General features: G+C 42.5%; 1 protein-coding gene across 2 annotated transcripts in view; it reads left to right on the plus strand.

Moving 5' to 3' along the window:
* Nucleotides 1–20,211, plus strand: part of ankle2 (ankyrin repeat and LEM domain containing 2) — a 59,094-nt gene that overhangs the window by 31,909 nt on the left and 6,974 nt on the right. For both annotated transcript variants that reach the window (XM_048555933.2, XM_059654909.1), the window contains 4 exons: nt 1,714–1,895; nt 10,200–10,297; nt 15,193–15,371; nt 18,207–19,122. In XM_048555933.2, coding sequence (XP_048411890.2) covers nt 1,714–1,895; nt 10,200–10,297; nt 15,193–15,371; nt 18,207–19,122 — 1,375 coding nt within the window. The remainder of the gene's footprint in view (nt 1–1,713; nt 1,896–10,199; nt 10,298–15,192; nt 15,372–18,206; nt 19,123–20,211) is intronic.

Consider the following 20,211-nt stretch of genomic DNA (forward strand, 5'->3'; position numbering starts at 1 on the left):
CTTTCTTAGTGGAGTACCAGGCTTCTAGGAATTCCCGTGCCTGTCTCTGCTATGTTTGTCCCTGGATCCTGGTGTTGTCCCAATCGAATTGGTGATTCTCCTTATCCATGTGGATAGAGATGAGTGAGTATTGGCCATGTATAATTTTTGTAGCCAATTGGTGTTCATATACTCTTGTTGTTAATTTCCTTCCTGTTTGTCTGATTGTCACAGTCTCTGCATGGAATCTTATATATGACATCCTGTCCATAGTGGCTAGTGGATCTTTGGTTCGGGTGAGCAGTTGTCATAGGGTTGATGTGTGTCGTCAACCCTACAACAACATCCACAGCTCAAGCTACAAATCTACTCCAAAACCTTAGTAATGTATATACTTCTGACTGTTTTGCAAATAAAGGGTCACGGAAGTGTATTGAAAAGAAGTACACCTTCCCGTTTAAGGCCGATTACAATCTGGACTTTATTAACTTAAGTTTTCAAAGCATTTAAATTTACTTTTCTGTATGAATATGACATTTTATATCTTTGCTACATGCATGGGTATTAACCCTGTTGGCATGGCAGTACTTGTATAAGGTGCTGTGTGTATTAAAGAGTTCAATTAGGTCATTTGAGATAAAGTGTGGAGCTGAATGAACACAGCAGGCCAAGCAGCATCTGAGGAGCACAAAAGCTGACTTTTTGGGCCTAGACCCTCCTTCAGAAAACCTTTTCTGATGAAGGGTCTAGACCCGAAACGTCAGCTTTTGTGCTCCTGAGATGCTGCTTGGCTTGCTGTGTTCATTCAGCTCCACACTTTGTTATCTCGGATTTTCCAGCATCTGCAGTTCCCATTCTCTCTGATACAATTAGGTCAATTGGCTTTGTTCATATGAGTTTGCTAAGAGCAAGAGGGAAATAAGGGGGTAATTTTCACCCTACAATCTGCGTGGTAATCTGAAAAGTGGCTTGCCTGCCCCTGCCTGATTTTACTCCATTTCTTTTTCCTTCAGTAGATTCATGCCTGTCTGGCCTATAAGTTGGAACACTTGTATCTTCAGACAGTCATTGGTGTTATTTTCCTTACCAATTCTGCTACTGTGTAGTGTCCGTAGAGGAGTGGGGCAAGAAGGAATTCTTGTGCCATATTGCCTTCTACAAAGTGTCCTTGTACTACTCTGTAATTCCTCACTTTCAGAAGATTGACACACTCGTTTGTTCTAATTGGGATTTACTGACCCTGTTTCAGCTAGACACTGCGCATGATGTACCTAATTGCAAGTAACTGACAGTTGTGATCTTGTGGTTAGACCAGCAGATGTGGGAACTCTCAACAAATGGTGTATGTTATCCAGTTGTAATGATGTATCTCCAGAAGGTGGTGCTAATGCTACATATTCTGCCTTGAACTCATCTAAGCTTTTCAAGAATAGTTTGTGAAGATGGCAAAAATCTTGTGCCAAACTCTCATTATGTGCCAATTTGTGGAACTGTTTTCTTTTTAACTTTCTAACATAATGAAATTGCTACCTAAAGATTTTTATGATTTGGAAGGTTAACATAAAGACCATAATTTATGTATGTACTTCTAATCCGTTTCCTAATTTGATCTGCTTTGCTTTAATATTGGTTTTCCTCCACTTCCATAACTTGGTGTCTCTTGTTTTGTTGCAGGACTTTTGGTTATAAATACAAAATTGGTATTAAAATTGAACTACCAATATTCTGTTTCAGATCGATATTATGTACCATTGCTAAGAGATACTGACAACTCCTGCCCACCTGTAATTGGTTCTCCCTGGTCACCTGATCAGTCATCTGACGAGCATTGTACATCTTTACCCAGGCACACTGGGAATCCCAAGGATCCGGTTATGGAAGTTAGAGCATTTGCAGGACCCATGCCTCCATCCAAGGTAACAGTTTCTCTTTTAAAACTGAATCTCTGTTATTCAGGTATGTGATAATTGAATAAAATGTGTTCATATGTTGTAGCTGTTCTGATGATGCATGTATGTCAGAACATTATCCTTAAAATTGTTTTGTAAGCATGTGCAACTTCTTGGGTTTGAATAGATCTGTAATTAATCAATTTTTTAAAAAAAATTCTTGCATCATGTGAGACCTCTACTAACAATTGTAGTGCTCAGTGATTGTTGTTAATTACTTAGCTTGTATTTTCCTGATTATTAGTTCATTCATAATAGGACAGAGAGAATATGGAAAGGGACAGGAATCTAATTTCAGGCACAGCCAATAAGGGGACAACTATGAGATGTGGGGAGGTAGTCAACACAGGACTGAATGTGTTGTACTGAAATGCTTGCAGTATAAGAAGCAAGGTAAGTGAGCTTGTAGCGGAGATTGGAATTCATAGTTGGTATCAGAGACATGCTGCAAGAGGATCAGGGCTGGACTAAACATCCAAGGATATAAATTGTATTGAGAGCACAGTTAGAGGGTGTGCGGTTACCTTGCTGGTAATAAACTAAATTAAATCAGTAGCAATAAGTGATATAGGATCTATATAGGGTATAGAATCCATATAGGTAGAGTTGAGGTACAGCAGAGGATAAAACCCTGATGGGAGTTGTGCAGAGGCCCCCTAGCAGAAGTCAGGATGTGGGGATGAAAATAAATCAGGAGATAGAAAAGGCACGCAAGAATGGTGCTATTACAGTAATCATGGAGTCTTAAATATGTAGATGGACTAGGAAAACCAGGTTAGTAGCAGAGCCAAAGAAAAGGAATTCATGGAATGTCTACAAGGTGGTGTTTTGGAGTAGCTTGCAGTAGAACCTACTAGGGAATGGGCACTTCTGGATTTGGTGATGTGTAATGAGGCAGACTTGATCAGGAAGCTGAAGGTAAAGGAACCACCAGGGCCACAAAATGATAGAATTCACCCTGCAGTTTGAAAGGGAAAAGCTTGAATCAAATGTAATGCTATTAGAATTAAAGTTAACTACAAAGATGTGAGTGAGCGGCTGGTAGGCATTGAATGGAGGGGGAGCCAAGCAAGGAAGATGATGGAACTATAGTGTCAGGAGTTTCTGGGGTAATTTGGGAGTCACTGCAGAGATTCATCCCAGGGAAGAAGAAACATGCTAAAGTGAGGACAAGGCGACCATGGCTGACAAGGGCATAAAAGCAAAAGAAAAAGCATACAATGTGATGAAGTGTAATGAGAAACCAGAGGATTTCAATGCCTTTAAAAGCCAACAGATGACAACTAAAACAGGGGGAGTAGATGAAATATGAGGATAAGCTAGCTAGTAATATAAAAGAAGAGCATCTGGAAGAGCATGGCTTGATCAAATGCAGTCAACACGGCTTTGTGAGGGGCAGGTCATGCCTCACAAACCTTATCGAGTTCTTTGAGGATGTGACTAGAAAAGTTGATGAGGGTCAAGCTGTTGATGTGGTGTATATGGACTTCAGTAAGGCATTTGATAAGGTTCCCCGTGGTAGGCTCATTCAGAAGGTCAGGAGGAATGGGATACAGGGAACTTAGCTGTTTGGATACAGAATTGGCTGGCCAACAGAAGGCAGCGAGTGGCTGGAAGTCAGTGGTGAGTGGTGTTCCACAGGGCTCTGTCCTTGGGCCTCTACTGTTTGTAATTTTTATTAATGACTTGGATGAGGGGATTGAAGGATGGGTCAGCAAATTTGCAGACAACACAAAGGTTGGAGGTGTCATTGACAGTGTAGAGGGCTGTTGTCGGCTGCAGCGGGACATTGACAGGATGCAGAGATGGGCTGAGAGGTGGCAGATGGAGTTCAACCTGGATAAATGCGAGGTGATGCATTTTGGAAGGTTGAATTTGAAAGCCGAGTACAGGATTAAGAATAGGATTCTTGGCAGCGTGGAGGAACAGAGGGATCTTGGTGTGCAGATACATAGATCCCTTAAAATGGCCACCCAAGTGGACAGGGTTGTTAAGAAAGCCTTTGGTGTTTTGGTTTTCATTAGCTGGGGGATTGAGTTTAAGAGTCGTGAGATCTTGTTGCAGCTCTATAAAACTTTGGTTAGACCGCACTTGGAATACTGCGTCCAGTTCTGGTCGCCCTATTATAGGAAAGATGTGGATGCTTTGGAGAGGGTTCAGAGGAGGTTTACCAGGATGCTGCCTGGACTGGAGGGCTTATCTTATGAAGAGAGGTTGACTGAGCTCGGACTTTTTTCATTGGAGAAAAGGAGGAGGAGAAGGGACCTAATTGAGGTATACAAGATAATGAGAGGCATAGATAGAATTGAAAGCCAGAGACTATTTCCCAGGGCAGAAATGGCTAACTGGTCATAGTTTTAAGCTGGTTGGAGGAAAGTATAGAGGGGACGTCAGAGGCGGGTTCTTTACACAGAGAGTTGTGAGAGCATGGAATGCGTTGCCAGCAGCAGTTGTGGAAGCAAGGTCATTGGGGTCATTTAAGAGACTGCTGGACATGCATATGGTCACAGAAATTTGAGGGTGCATGCATGAGGATCAATGGTTGGCACAACATCGTGGGCTGAAGGGTCTGTTCTGTGCTGTATTGTTCTATGTTCTATGTAAGATTGGAAGAGGTTTTTTTAGATGCATAAAATGTGAGAGAATCAAGAGTGCACATCGGGACTGTTGGAAAGTGAGGCTGGAGAAGTAGTAAAGGGGAACAAAGAAATGGTGGAGGAACTCCCCGACATCCTGATTACAGCTAGGACGTCAGTACATGACACCCATCACTTTGGGGTACTGTTGAAAAGGATAATCTCTTAGAGGTAAATAGAAGAGACAGTCAGATTTTGTGCAGTAAGAAGATATCTTAAGTTAGGTAGGGTTTGACAAAATTTAAAAGAATAATTGTTATAGGGGACTGTCCTGTCAAGGTCACAGGTAGGAGAATCTGCAGCAGTGAGCATAAATTTAGGATAGCATGTTACTTTTCTGGTGCCAGGATTAAGAAACTATCGAAACATTTGAGGGGAGACTGAAAAACCAGAAATTATTGTACACGTTGGTGGGAGTGGCATAGTTAGGGAAAAGATTAAGAGGTTAAGTATAAGATTAAAAAACAGGACCTCAAAAGTAGTAATCTCTGGTTTAGTCCTGGTGCCAACCTCAAATGAGGGAAAGAATAAAGGAGATAAATGAATGGCTGAAGAGGTGGTGTAATGTTCAGGGATTCAGGTTCTTGGAATAATGGGATCTCTTCTAGGGCAGAAAAGACCTATTCGGAAAGGATGGGTTTCACCAGTACTAGAAAGGGACCGATATCCGAGTGGGAAGATTCCCTAATTCTATTAAGGGAGATTGTAAGCTATTGGAGAGAGGGGGGGTTGGGGCGGTGGGGGTGGGGGTGGGTTGATGGTTGTGGTTCCTAAGTAGCAGAGTAAATAGAAAGACAGAGGAGGATGGTTTGCAATCTGAAAAGAACAAGTTAATTAGAAAACACAGAAGAGCAAGTCAGAGGGCCAAGTAACTCTGATTAATTAAACTGCATTTATTTCAATGCAAGGGATCTTGTATGTAAGGCTGATGAACTCAGGACGTGTTTGGGAGCCTGGAATTTGGACGTCAAAGCTATTACAGAAACTTTGCTGAAGAACGGACAGGACAGGCAGCTCAGTACTCCGGGTTTCAGATGCTGTAGGAACGATAGAAAAAGAGGCAAAAGAAGCGGGGGAAGTGGCTTTGTTGATTAAGAAAAGCATCACTGCTGTAACTAAAGTAGTATTGCTGAAAATATATAGGTTGAAATTAAAAATAAAAGGAAAGATTCTCTTGGAATTCCCAAAATTATCTTGGATCTCCCAAAAGTCACAGGGAAATGGAAGAACAAATATGTGGAGAGATAGTAAGAACTGCAGATGCTGGAGTCGGAGTCAATACAGTGTGAAGCTGGAGGAACAGAACAGGTCAGGCAGCATCAGAGGAGCAGGAAAATCAATGTTTCAGGTTTACACCCTTCATCAGGACTGGGGACGGGGAAGAGAGCTCAGAAATATGTAGAGGGAGGGATGTGGGACTGAGGAAGATAGGTGGGATGATGAGAAGTAGATGTAGGTAGGGGTTGTGGAGATTGGTCAGTGGGAAGGATGGGATAGACAAGAAAGATGATGGACAGGTTGTGTTAGGTCAAGGAGGCGGGGATGAGAGGAAGGGTTGGACATGGGATGAGATTTTGAAACTGGTGAATTCTATGTTGACACCATTGAGCTGTAAGCTACCAAGGTGGAATGTGAGGTGTAGATCCTCCAGTTTACGTTTAGCATCATTGTGGCACTGGGGGCAGCCCAGGATGGACATGTCACCCAGGGAGTGGGAGAGGGTGTTAAAATGGTTGGCAACAAGAAGTGTTATTGTGTACAGGGTGCAGGTGCTCCACGAATCGGTCACCGAGTCTGCGCTTGGCCTCACCAATGTAGGGGAGACCACATTGGGAGTAATGGATACAGACCAGGTTGGAGGACGTACAGGTGAATCCTGTCGGATTTGGAAAGATTGTTTGGGGCCTTGGACAGAGGTGAGAGGAGAGGTTTAGGGGCAGATGCAGCACCTCCTACAGTTGCTCTCAGATATATGTAAGAAGAAAAGATTGTAATAGTAGGTTATTTTAATTTTCCAAACATTGACTGAGACCGCCATAATGTTAACAGTTATGTGGTGAAGAATTTGTTGAACATGTTCAGAAAATTTTCTTCGTCGACCTGAAAATGCTCCCACTAGAGAAGGAGCAAAACATGACCTTCTCTTGGGTAATAAGATAGGGCAAATGCCTGAGGTGGTAGTTGGGAACACTTTGGGTCTAGTGATCATAATTCTATTTGTTTTAAAATAGTTATGGAAAGGGATAAGCCTTCCATAAAAATTAAAGTTTTTAATGTGAGTAAGGCAAATTTTAATGATATGAGACAAGAACATTCAAAAAAATTCATTGGAGTAGACTGTTCTCAGGCAAAGGGACTGATAAATGGGAGGCTTTCAAACATGTGATAATGAGAGCTTGGAGTCATTATGTTCCTGTTAGAGTGAAAGGTAAGGCTAGTAGGATTAGAGAGCAATGGGTGAATAAAGATATTGAGGTTCTGGTCAAGAATAAAAAAGAATTGTATGTTAGATATAAACAACTGGGTTGAAATTAATCTGTTGCACAGTACAAAAAGTGAGGGACATTCTTAAGAGGTAGATCAGGAAGACAAAAAGAATTTGAGATAGCTTTGGTAAATAAGGTTAAGGATAATGCAAAGAGATTCGACAAGTACGTTAGCAGTAAGAGAACAACTAGAAAGCAAGTAGTGCCCCATAAAGGCCAAAAGGCCGTTATTGAGTTGAAACTCTGGAGATGTCAGGAAATTAAATGTATATTTCATATCAGTTTTTACTGTGGAGAAAGAAATGGAGGTTGGAGAATTCAGGGGAAATAAATATTGACCTTCTGAAAGCAGTTCAATTTACAGAAGAGGAAGTGCTGAAGGTCTCATAAAATATAAAGATGGATAAATCTCTGGGACCTTATCTAGTGTATCCCAAGACTTTGTGGGAAGTTAGGGAGGAAATTAGGCAGGATCTCTTGCAGCAATATTTGAATCATCTATAACAACAGATGAGGTGCTTGATTGGAGATTCACTGATGTTGTGCCTTTGTTTAAAAAAGAATGTAAGGAGCAGCCTGGGAACTATAGACTTGAGAGTCTGACTTTGGCGGTGGGTATGTTGTTGGAAGTGATTCTGAAAGGTAAGATACATATGCATTTGGAGAGGCAAGGAATTATTCCGTGTGATCAGCACCGTTTTGTGCAAGGGAAATGCTTGGCGAGCCGAAGGGCCTGTTCCGTAACTGAGAAGGAAAACCCGTACACATTGTTTACTCGGACTTTAGTAAAGCTTTGATAAATTAGGCTAATTAGTAAAGTTGGATCACATGGGATTCAGAGTGAGTTTGGCTATTGGCTTAAAATTGGCTTAAAGACACATGATAGACAGCAATGGTGAGGAGGTTGTTTTTTGGACTGAAGGCCTGTGACTAGCAGTGTTCTGCAGGGATCAGTGCCAGATCCACTGTTGTTCATCATTTATCATTAAATGCTCTAGATGAGATAGTAGAAAGTGTGATTAGAGGATGACAACAAGATTGTTGGTATAATGGACAGTGAAGAAGATTGAAGATCACGGAGATCTTAATCAACTGAGTCAGTGGGGTGAAGAGTGCCAGATGGGGTTTAATTTAGATAAAAAGTGGGAAGTATTGCATTTCAGTAAAACAAACAAAGGCAAGACATACAGTTAAAAGTAGGTCCTTGGGTAGTGTTGAAGAACAAATACATAGGGGTTCAGTTACATAATTCTTTGAGGTGTGCATCACAAATAGATAGGGTGGTTAAGAGGGTGTTTAGCATGCTTGCCTTCATTGCTCAGACCTTTGAATATAGGAGATGGGACTTTATATTACGGCTGTGCAGGACATTGGCGAGGTCTCTTCTGGAGTACCATGTCCAGTTCTAGTCTCCCTGTTATAGGACGGATATTGTTAAGCTGAAGAAAGTTCAGAAGAGATTTATCAAGATGTTGCCAGGATTGAGTTATAAAGAGACGCTGGATAGGCTGACAGTTTTTGAACTGGAGATTAGGAGATTGAGAGGTGACTTGAAAGAGGTTTATAAAATAATGAGGGATATAGTTAAGGTAAATGGCAGGTGTCTTGTCTCTAGATTCAAGACTAAGGGCTGTATTTTTAAGATGAGAGGAGAAAGATTTTAAAAAAGACTCGGGAAGTTTTTATTTAAGACAGTGGTTGGTGAGTGGAGTGTGGTGGATGGGGGTACAGTTATGACATTTAAAAGCATGTAGAGAAGTACATGAATAAGAAATGTTTGGCGGGATCTGGGCCAAGCACTGGAAGGTGGGACTAGTTTAGTTTGGGGTTAAGGTCAACAAGGACTGGTTGGACTGAAGGATCTATTTCCATACTGTATGACTCCATAGCTTAATAGGTGCTTTGCATCATTCTTCGGTGGAAGACACCAGAAGCATACCAGAACTCCCTGAGAGACAGGAGACAGAGGTGAGTAGTAGCAGGGAAGAAAGTGCTTGGAGCCTGAAAGGTCTGTAGGTGGACAAATCGGACCAGATAGACTAAATCCGAAGGAGATAGTCGAGGACATTGTGGAGGCACTGTTGGTGATCTTTCAGGAATCACTGGAGTGAGGGACGATCTCAGAGGACTAGAAAATGGGTAATGTAAGACTCTGTTTAAGAAGGAAGGAAGGAAGACGGAAGACAGGAAATTTTTAGGCCGGTTAGCCTGACCTTGGTAGCTAGTAAGATTTCAGATCCATTATTAAGGATTGCATCAAAGTGGTGAACTCATTGCCTCAGAAGATTGTTGAGGCCAAGTCATCGGGTGCTTTAAGATAGAGATAGATAGATAGGCTCTTGATTAGTAAGGGGAATCAAGGATTACGGGAGAAGGCAGGGGAATGGGACTGAAAAACATTTCTGCCTCGAGGAAATGGCAGAGCAGACTCTGAGCCAAGTGGCCTTGTTCTGCTGCTATATCTTAGTCTATTCACTGGCTCCCTGCATCCTCGCTAATAAGGATAATACAAACGAATGAGTAGTTGAAGGAATGACAGGAACATGATAGGCTGTAAAACAAAAAAAAGTGAGAAATACTGGAACTACTCAGCAGGTCTGACACCATTTGTAGAAGGAGTTAACATTTCAGATTATTGACCTTGATTTGAAGTTTAGAGAATGATTGTTATAGTAGTTTGCACAAGCGAAGATTCCGAAGGATTTTTCAATTTTTTTCACGTTAATCAAAAAGTCAACAAATGAAGCTAGATTCACTCTTCCATAAAGCTTTTTTACCTGTCTAACACTGAAGTCACTTCTTCACTCTCAGTTAAGCAGGCATTCAAAAGACCATCAGCGGGTATGTACATGACAGAGAGAAATGTTCATCTTTGGGAACTAATTTTGGCCAGTTAAGCTCATTCAGACAGGTCTCTGTTCTGTAGTTGGATGTTTCCCTCTCCCCAATAATATCCCTAGAGATGTTTAACTCATTGAGGATAGTTTAGGAGGAACAACATTGTAGAAACAATGAAAATTATGTCATACTAGCAAGATTGTCAGATCTATTTTGTATGTATAGCGCTGATGTTTTTAGTGTTTTTTTTTCTCATTGTAACAGATGCAGTTTATTTATACTGTTGTCAATCTTTCCTTGTTTCAATTCAGGCAGAGGAATTTCGGAGAGTATGGAAAACTCCATCTCGAGAGAAAGCAAGTGAATTTAAAAAGGCAGATGCTGAGCGAGGCTACGAGAGAGTTGGAAGGTAAGGACAACGAATGGCAGTCTACAGTTCCCTCTCTCTTAAATATGAAAATGAGAACATGAATGGTTCATTCTACACAGATGTAGTCCAACAATATCAGATGTTGGTTGGCTTAGTTGGCTTGGACAGCTGGTTGGTAATAAGAGTTATGCCAACAGCTTGGATTCATTTCCTTTATCAGCTGAGATCACCAAGAAGGTTCCAAATTCTCGATTTTGCCCCTCACCTGAGATGTGGTGACCCTCATGTTTAACCACCAGCAGTTGTGTGTGTCTAATAAGAGAGTAGTCCTGTCATCCTTTGGGCTTATTGGCAACTTTACCTTTTATGTTGATATACACATTAGATACCTCTTCTAAATAGAGACAGTCACTCCTCATTGCAGAGATTTTCAAGCAACGTTCAAGTGTAATATCAAAAGTGCTGACATTCTCCCAAGCTGTCATCTTAATGTTGTATCCAATCTTACTGTTCTGAAGGACTGATGTTTAATTGACAGCTTATGCTGACTTAGTTGACCCTGGTTTGAGTGTTTCTTGATTCAGACAGGAGAGTTTCCACCAGGGCCCTCTATCTGATTTCTTGTGAGAGGTTACGCATTTGTGGGCATCACTTCAAATGCCATCAGAATGGGTGATGTTTCCTTCTCAGTTGAAAAGTGCACTAAGAACTCCTGTCTGAATCACTTAATGACTGCTGACACCCATTCAACTCAACCTATGTTGTACTATCAGGGAAAAAATATAAGGAACCTAGGTTGATGAGCTCCAGTTTTAATAAACAGCCTAAAGATCACAGCAGTAAATATAAAGTTATACACATGTTAATTCAAGAAAGAAGGAAACCATTCTAACTACAGGTCATTTGAAATTAACATCTTTCATAAGGGAAAATGATCGAATCTATTATTAAGGTGTTTATAGTGGAGCACTTAGAAAATGTCAGTGCACTTAGGCAGAATCAGCATAGTTTTGTGAATGGGAAATCGTGTTTAACTAATTTATTAGCATTATTTAATGAAGTAATCAGTAATATAAAGGGGTACCTGTAGACATGATGTATTCTAATTTCCAGAAGGCATTTGGTAAGGTGCCACATCAAAGGTTACTAACAAAGTATGGGCTCACGTGTAGAGATAACATTGTAATGGATAAAGGATTAGTTGGCTGATAGGAAGCAAAGGGTAGGGTCCTCAGTAAAGGACTCACCTTTGTCCCCTTTCACCCAAACATCGACGAATACAACTCACATTTGAACTTTGAACAGGTTTTCCTCCACCTCTGCGCTTACTTCTTTAACCGTGAGCCTAACCCTCCCTCTACTGACCCCTGCTCCAGCCTCCGACACACCCCCTCCTCCTGGACACCACCCCGAGGCCTCCTACCTTCCCTCGACCTCTTCATCCCTAACTGCTGTTGAGACATCAATCGCCTCAACCTCTCCACCCCTCTCACCCACTCCAACCTCTCCCCCACAGAACATGCAGGCCTCTGCTCCCTCTGCTCCAACCCCAACCTCACTATAAAACCTGTGGACAAGGGAGGCGCAGTTGAAGTATGACACGCTGACCTCTACATCACCGAGGCCAGATGCCAGCTCTCTGACACCACCTCCTACCGCCCCCTTGATCATGATCCCGCCCCTGATCACCAAACCATCATCTCCCAGACCATGCACAACCTCATCACCTCAGGTGACCTCCCACCCGTAGCCTCAAACCTCATCATTCCCCAACACCTCACTGACCATTTTCAATCTCCTTCCCAAAACCCACAAACCTGACTTCCCTGGTCGACCCATTGTCTCTGCCTGCTCCTGTCCCAGCGAACTCAATTCCACTTATCTGGACTCCATTTTCTCCCCCTTGGTCCAGGAACTCCCCACCTATGTCCATGACACCACCCAAGCCCTCCACCTCCTTCAGAACTTCCAATTCCCTGGTCCCCAACACTTCATCTTTACCATGGATATCCACTCCCTGTATGCTTGCGTTCCCCATGCTAATGGTCTAAAGGCCCTCCACTTCTTACTGTCACGCAGGCCTGACCAATTCCCCTCCACTGACACCCTCATCTGCTTAGCTGAACTCTTCCTCACCCATAACAACTTCTCCTTCAATTCCTCCCACTTCCTACAGACAAAAAGGGTGGCCATGGTACCCACATGGGTCCAAGCTATGCCTGCCTCTTTGTAGGGTACGTGGAACAATCCCTCTTCCAAAGCTACATTGGCCCTATCCCCCACCTCTTCCTCCATTACATTGATGACTGTATCAGCGCCACCTCGTGCTCCCATGAGGAGCTTGAACAGTTCAACCACTTCACCAACGCCTTCCATCCCAACCTTCAGTTCACCTGGACCATCTCTGATACCTTTCTCTCCTTTCTGGACCCCCCTGTCTCCATCTCTGGCATCCACCTAGAAACCGATATCATTTCAAACCTACCGATTCCCACAGCTACCTAGAATACAGCTCCTGTCACCCACTTTCCTGCAAAAAAGGCCATCCCCTATTCCCAATTCCTTTGCCTGTGCCGCATCTGCTCCCGAGGTGAGGCGTTCCACTCCCGGACATCTCAGATGTCCTCGTTTTTCAAGGACCACACCTTCCCCTCCACGGTGGTCAAAAATGCCCTTGACCATGTCTTTCGCATTTCCCGCCACTGATCCCTCACACCCCCTCCCCGCAGTAACAACCAAAACAGAATCCCCTTGTCCTCACAAAATACCCCACCAACCTCTGAATCAAACGCGTCATCCTCCGACACCTCAGCCATCTGCAATCTTACCCCACTACTGAAGACAATTTTTCCCTCCCCACCTTTTATGTGCCTTCCGGAGGGACCACTCTCTCCGTGACTCCCATGTTCACTCCACACTCCCTTCCAGCCCCATCACTCCTGACACTTTTCGCTGCAACTGCAGCAAGTGTTACACCTGGCCCTATACCTAACCCCCACCCTCCTCATCCCAGGCCCTAAGAAGACCTTCCATATCAAACAGATGTTCACCTGCACATCTGCTATTGTGGTATACTGTATCCACTGTTCCCGTTGTGGCCTCCTCTACATCAGGGAATCCAAGCGGAGGTTTGGGGACCACTTTGTGGAACACCTGTGCTCAGTTTGCAACAAACAACTACACTTTGCAGTCATAAACCATTTCAACTCCCCCCCTCCCAATCCCTGGATGACATGTCCATCCTGGGCCTCTTGCAGTGCCGCAATGATGCCACCTGAAAGCTGTAGGAACAGCATCTCATACTTTGCTTGGGAATCCTGTAGTCCAAGGGTATTAATGTGGACTTCACAAGTTTCAAAATCTCCCCTCCCCCACCACATCCCAAAACCAGCCCAGCTCGTCGCCGCCTCCCTAACCATTCCTCTCAGCTCAAGCCCCATCCCCATTTGCTACCCACTAACCTCCTTGACCTGTCCGTCCTCCCTGGGCTGACCAATCCCCTCCCTAACTCCCCACCTGCATTCACCTTTACTGGCCCCAACCCCGCCTCTTTGACCTGTCTGTCTCCTCGCTACCTATCTTCTTTATCTGTCTTCTATCTGCCTCCCCCTCTCTCCCTATTTATTTCAGAATGGTGGAAAGGATCTGGATGTCCTGGTACATAATTCACAAAAAGCCAGTATGGAGATAAAGCAAGTGATTCGGAAGACAAATAGACTGTCATTTTATTGCAGGGTGGGTTTGGAATATTAATGAATGGAAGTTTTGCTGTGGTTTTATAGCATTTTGTCAAGATCACATTCGAAGTATTGTGTACAGTCTTAGTCTCCTCACCTGACAGGATATAACAGCATTTGAAGGCTGACATGACACTCATTTCTGGGATGAAAGGTTTATCTTATTGGCAGAGGTTGGACAAATTGGACTGGTATCCATTACAGTTCAGAAAGATGAGAGATGATCTTGTTGAAACATTCAAGATCCTGAGAGGGCTGAACAGGATAGATGCTCAGAGAATGTTCTCTCCATTGTAAGAGACAAGAGAACAGGGGACACATTTTGTCATTCCTTGGAGGTGGAGTCACAGGTAGACAGGGTGGTGAAGAAGACATTTGGCACACTTGCCTTCATTGATCAGAACATCGTGTACAGGAATCAGGGTAGGTGTTGTAATTGTACAGGACATTGGTGAGGCCACTTTTAGAATATCGTGAGAGATTCTGGTCCCCCTTCTATAGGAAAGATGTTGTTAAACTTGAAAGGGTGCAGAAAAAATTTACAAGCATGTTGCTGGGACTGGAGGTTTTGCTTTGTAGTTAGAGGGTGATTAGGCTGGGGCTTTTCACCTAGGAGCGACAGAGGCTCAGGGGTGACCTTTTTGAGGTCTATAAAATCATGAGGGGCATGGATAAGGTGAACATCTAAGGTCTTTTTTCTGGGGTGGGGGGAGTCCAAAACAAGAGGGCATGGGTTTAAGGTGAGAGGGGTAAGATTTAAGAAGGACCTGAGGGGTGCGTCATTTTTCACACAGAGGGTGATGCGTTTGTGGAATGAGCTGTTAAAGGAAGTGGTGGAGTCTGGTATGATTACAATATTTAAAAGGTATCTGTACGGGTATATAAGTTAGATTGCTTTCGAGGGATATGGGCCAAATGCAGGCAACTGGGACTAGGTCAGATTGGGATGTCCGGTTGACTTGAGTTGGATCGAAGGATCTGTTTGCATGCTGTAAGGCTCTATGACTCTTGCCTGATAATTAGTTTGTACATGCCATGTTTGAAGCTTATTTTGATTTGTAATAATTTATTCAAATGGTAGGAAAGCTTGCACCTATAGGGAATAAAGTGCAAATGCATAGCTAAGAAGACTTTTAAATCATTCACCGCAGGCTTTTAATAAATGAAGGTGTAATATAGTAATAACTTTCATTTCAGGGATTTAGCCCATGAAATGGGACATCCGTGGGCTGAATACTGGGACTTTCTTGGCTGTTTTATTGATCTTGCAGCACCAGAAGGAATTCAAAAAGTAGAAGACTATCTGAGTAAAAAAGCTGAACAGGAAGGCGGAGACATTTATATCTGCAATAGATTCAGAAGTCCTCCACCAATTGGTAAGTGTAAGAGTAATTTAGAATCAAGGGAATTATCGCACAAAAATATTGTGTCCATTGTTCCAGAGCCAATACCAGCTCTTCCACATAAATGATATACTCCTAATTTGAGTAGGCCAATACATTAGCAACTAGCTGCATGGAGTTAATTGAGAATCCAGATGTTATTGATTGCACGAGACACCATTCAAACAGCAACACTATTATATTTCAGCTCTCCCATCCATGTAATGTGAATAACTATTGAAAGTCAGCCAAGGGGAACAAGCAGATTCAATATCCAGCTGCTTGAACAGAGCGTATCTCCACAAGGGGGTAACAGCATCCAACCACACTGTGAATGAAGAGCTGGGGTGGGGTCTGCCATTTCACTGGAGAGTCAACATTCTCAGCAGTCACTCTGAAGTTATGCCAATCACACATGTTGGCCTACTCGTGCTCATATGTAACAGTCTGGAAACCGCATTAAGGTGGTTTGTGCATTTCATGGTAGAATTCCAAACTTCAATGAAAGAAAAGATTTGCAGATATTTGCACCCCTAAGTAAATGTATATACCTAAAATACATTTGCCATTTTGTGTTTTTTTAAAAACTGAGATCTGCATCACCATTGTTGCTCAGTGAGTTATATGTACTGGCTTACTTTGTCCAACCTTGTTCTTTGTATGATCTTTAATCTTTTATAATTTTCCTTTTCCAATCTCATTTTAAATTATGTAATTTCAACTGCATTAATCATTCCACCGATAACATTCAAGATTCTAATAGCTCCCTTTGTGAAAACCTTGCTTCCAATAATAATCTGCTTCTCATTATCGCACAAGCCAGGTGGAAATAACCTTTTTCTCTCGTACAGGTATTTAAGATTTATTTTGAGACCTCTATAAGATTAACTCCTTTAGCTTCTGTTATTCCAATGAAAAGTTTAAAGCAGCATTTAATTAAGATCTGCATATTTCAAGATTTTTATCAAGCTGTTTGTGTTTATATAAGAATCTGTTGATGCAAATCTGAAGTTTGTTCCATCAAACCATTCAAAAAATAAATCTTGAATCTTTTCAATCGTTGGCAGAGCAATTGTGACTGAATTTATGTAGATTAGATTCCCTACAGTGTGCGAACAGGCCCTTCGGCCCAACAAGTCCACACCACCCCTTGGAACATCCCACCCAGACCCATTGCCCTATAACCCATACGTCCCTGAACACTATGGGCAATTTAGCATGGTCAATCCACCTAGCCTGCGCATCTTTGGACTGCGGGAGGAAACCGGAGCACCCGGAGGAAACCCACACAGATACGGGGAGAATGTGCAAACTCCACACAGACAGTCGCCCGAGGCTGGAATTGAACTCGGGTCCCTGGCGCTGTGAGGTTGCAGTGCTAACCACTGAGCCACTGTGCCACCTGTAGATCCTTTACTAAAACCCAAGGAAGCAGATTGGCCCATACAGAAGCAAAGTATAATGCAATTTAATAAAGTCTACTGTAAAACATAGCTTTAATGTCTATTGTAAAACACATGCTCAATGCATAGTCCCTAATTTCTAAATAAAGATCATACCATTCTGAAGGGAAAAAGAATTCTTGTGAAATAACAGGAAATTGTTTTCCTGTTTCACTTCTCTGTAAGAAGTGGCAAAGTAGTTCAGTTGTTAGTACCTCTGCTTTACAATGCCAGGCATCTGGGTTTGATTCCTGCCTCAGGTGACAGTCTGTGTGGAGATTGCATTTTCTGCCTGCATCTGTGTGGGTTTCCTCCAGGTGCCCCAATTTCCTCCCATAGCCCAAAGATGTGCAGGTTAGGTGTATTAGCCATGGGAGGTGCAGGTTACAGGGATAGGGAGTGGGTCTGGGAGAGAAACCCTTTTTGGAGGGCTCATGCAGACTTGACGGGCTGAATGACCTGCTTCTACACTGCAGGGATTCTGTGATTCTAAACAGCTAGCCATGTTAAAGATACCAACATGCTGCAGAGGATATTACTTTCAAATCCATGCCATTTTTCATTTTTTAACATTATAAATAGCTGTAATAAAAACTTACTTCTATGTACGCAGACGCAACTGAAGTGCAAAGAAAAGAAATTTCAACTGTTAAAATACAAGCTCCAAACATTTATTTGAATTTTTTTTTGCAACTGTGGCTATTTGTAAATTTTCAAAGGGCTGGCAGTTACTACAGTGGGTTTGAAGCATTAACATAGATGAGGCTTAGTACAAGGCTCTTACCACAGACCTAGTCAGGGGATAGGTTTACCTAGACCCTGGATTAAGGGTTTTCAGATTCTTTCAGTGACTGAAAATTGCAAACCTTAGATGTGGTGAAAGGCATCCTGTAGAAGCACAGTGTTTCCACATAGAACAAAAATGGAATGAGGGCAGGTCAATTCACTTGCTCCCTTTAAAGTACTTGGTGGTTAGCTTAGTAATGATTAATTTCCTTCTGTTATTTTATGCTGTGTAGTTTCCATGGTGAAGTTTAAATTGTCTTATTCAAAAAATTAATGAAGGTGAAGAATGTTAATCTTCATCGATCTTAAGTGCTTAGCATTTACAGCATAGAAATCAGCCCAGCAGATTTGATGGTTTATCACCCCCACACAAGCCTCTTGCCACCTGTCTCATCCTGACAACATTTCTTCTGATCCTTTCTCCCTCAAATACTTGTCTTCCCCCTAAAAATATCCAAATTATTCACCTCAGCCATTTCATATGTTTACAGATTTCCCCTTTCTTATCACTCTGATTTTTAAAAGGGAATACTGATGAGGAATGATAAAGTCTTTATGCTGGAAAAATGCAATCAAAGCTTATTACTTTCTCCTCCTACAGGTAAAACTAATAAGTACTGCAGCTCAATCTCTGATACTTTTTTGGATGATGATCTAAGTTTAGAAGAATTAAAAAATAGACAAAATGCTGCACTGAAAGTCAGCATGTCAGTGGTTAAATCTGGAACCAGCTCTGATGCCATTGAAGGAAATGGATGCCATATACTTCCTGTGCAGCGCTCAACAGACATTATTGATTCTACAAACAATCTAAGTAAACCTGACATGGCGATCTCAGCCAATTTAAATGGGGTCTGTTCACCTGTTGGTACTGAAAATCCTAGAGGGCAATGTTCTCGTACATTTACCATGTCTGGATCAAAAGATACCCTTTCCCCTGTTTCTAACCTCATGGCTGAATTTGAAAAACTTTCACTCTACGATGATGGAGAGAGAAATTTGCTTTCGGCGATGAATGAAGTAACTGGAGAGTTCATGGGCAGTAATGTGTCAGGATTGATAGCTCAAGAAAAAAACTCTGTGTTTGACCAGGATGTTCACTGTACTAAGGGTGATCTAATTGAGAGTGATGGGGTGACTGAAATAGAAACCAAGAACGAAAATCTGTTACTCAGTCCCGACCCGAAGCAGTCTGTGATAGAAGATGGTGAAATCTCAGATTTATTGTCAATATGCACATCAAAGGTAGCAACTTTACAGCTCAAAAATCAGAAGAACTATGCACACAGTGGCAGCCAGGCCTATAGGACAGAGAGTTCTCCTATTTGGGAGAGGGAGGTTTTTGTGCATTCTTCATCACAGGAATCCAGTGGATCTCAAGACCAGTTGAACTCGAGGACCACTATGCATTTAGAGGACATCACCAGCAGATCCCCAGAAGACATGCAGCACCTTCTTCCCAAGCACACCCCAGGGTCTTTAAGAAGAGGATCCTCCAAGGCGATATTTCTGGTTGGGTAAGCAACTGATAATATATTCGATCATAGAATATAGGAGCAGAATTAGACTATTTGGCCCATCAAACCTGCTCCGCCATTCAATCATATAGTTCTCAGCTCCATTCTCCTGCTTTTTCCCCATAATCCTTGATCCCCTTACTAATCAATACCCTATCTATTTCTGTCTTAAATATACCCAATGACTAGGCCTCCACAGCCCTCTGCAGCAATGACCTCCACAGATTCACCATCACCTGGCTGAAGAAATTCATCCTCATCTCCTTTTTAAGTGTTGTGCCCTTGTGTTCTAGTCTCTCCTAGTGATGGGACCATCTTCTCCTTGTCCATTCTATCCAGGCCTCTCAGTATTCTGTAAGCTTCAATCGGACTGCTCATACGACAAACCTTTTATCCCTGTTTTTGTAAATTTCCTCTCGAACCCCTTCAGTGCCAGCACAGCCTCAGATACAGAGCCAGAAACTGCTGTCAGTATTCCAAATGCACTCTGACCAGCCTCAACACTACATTTCTACTCTTGTATTCTAGCCCTCTCAAAATGACTACCGACATTGCATTTGCCTTTCTAACTGCCAACTGAATCAGAATTTTAAGCTTAAGAGAATCCTGACCTCGGAACCGTGTGCTTCAGATTTCCAGACTAGGTTTCATAAAAGAAACATTAAAAATTTACAGCACAGAAGAAGGCAATTTGGCCCATTCTGCCTGTACTGGCAGAAATAACAAGTGTGATGGAATACTCCCCACTTGCCTGGATGAGTGCGGCCCAACAACACTCAAGAAGCTTGACACCATCCAGGAGAGAGCAGCCCACTTGATTGGCACTACATCCACAAACATTCACTCCCTCCACCGTCAACGCTCAGTAGCAGCAGTGTGTACTATCTACAGGATGCACTGCAGAAATTCACCAAAGATCCTCAGACAGCACCTTCCAAACCCATGACCACTTTCATCTAGAAGGACAGGGGCATCAGACTAATGAGAACACCACCACCTTCAAATCATTCACCATGCTGACTTGGAAGTATATCACTGTTCCTTCACTGTCGCTGGGTCAAAGTCCTGGAATTCCCTTCCTAATGGCAT

The sequence above is a fragment of the Stegostoma tigrinum genome, chromosome 26, assembly GCF_030684315.1.
Source record: "Stegostoma tigrinum isolate sSteTig4 chromosome 26, sSteTig4.hap1, whole genome shotgun sequence".
Lineage (NCBI taxonomy): Eukaryota > Metazoa > Chordata > Chondrichthyes > Orectolobiformes > Stegostomatidae > Stegostoma > Stegostoma tigrinum.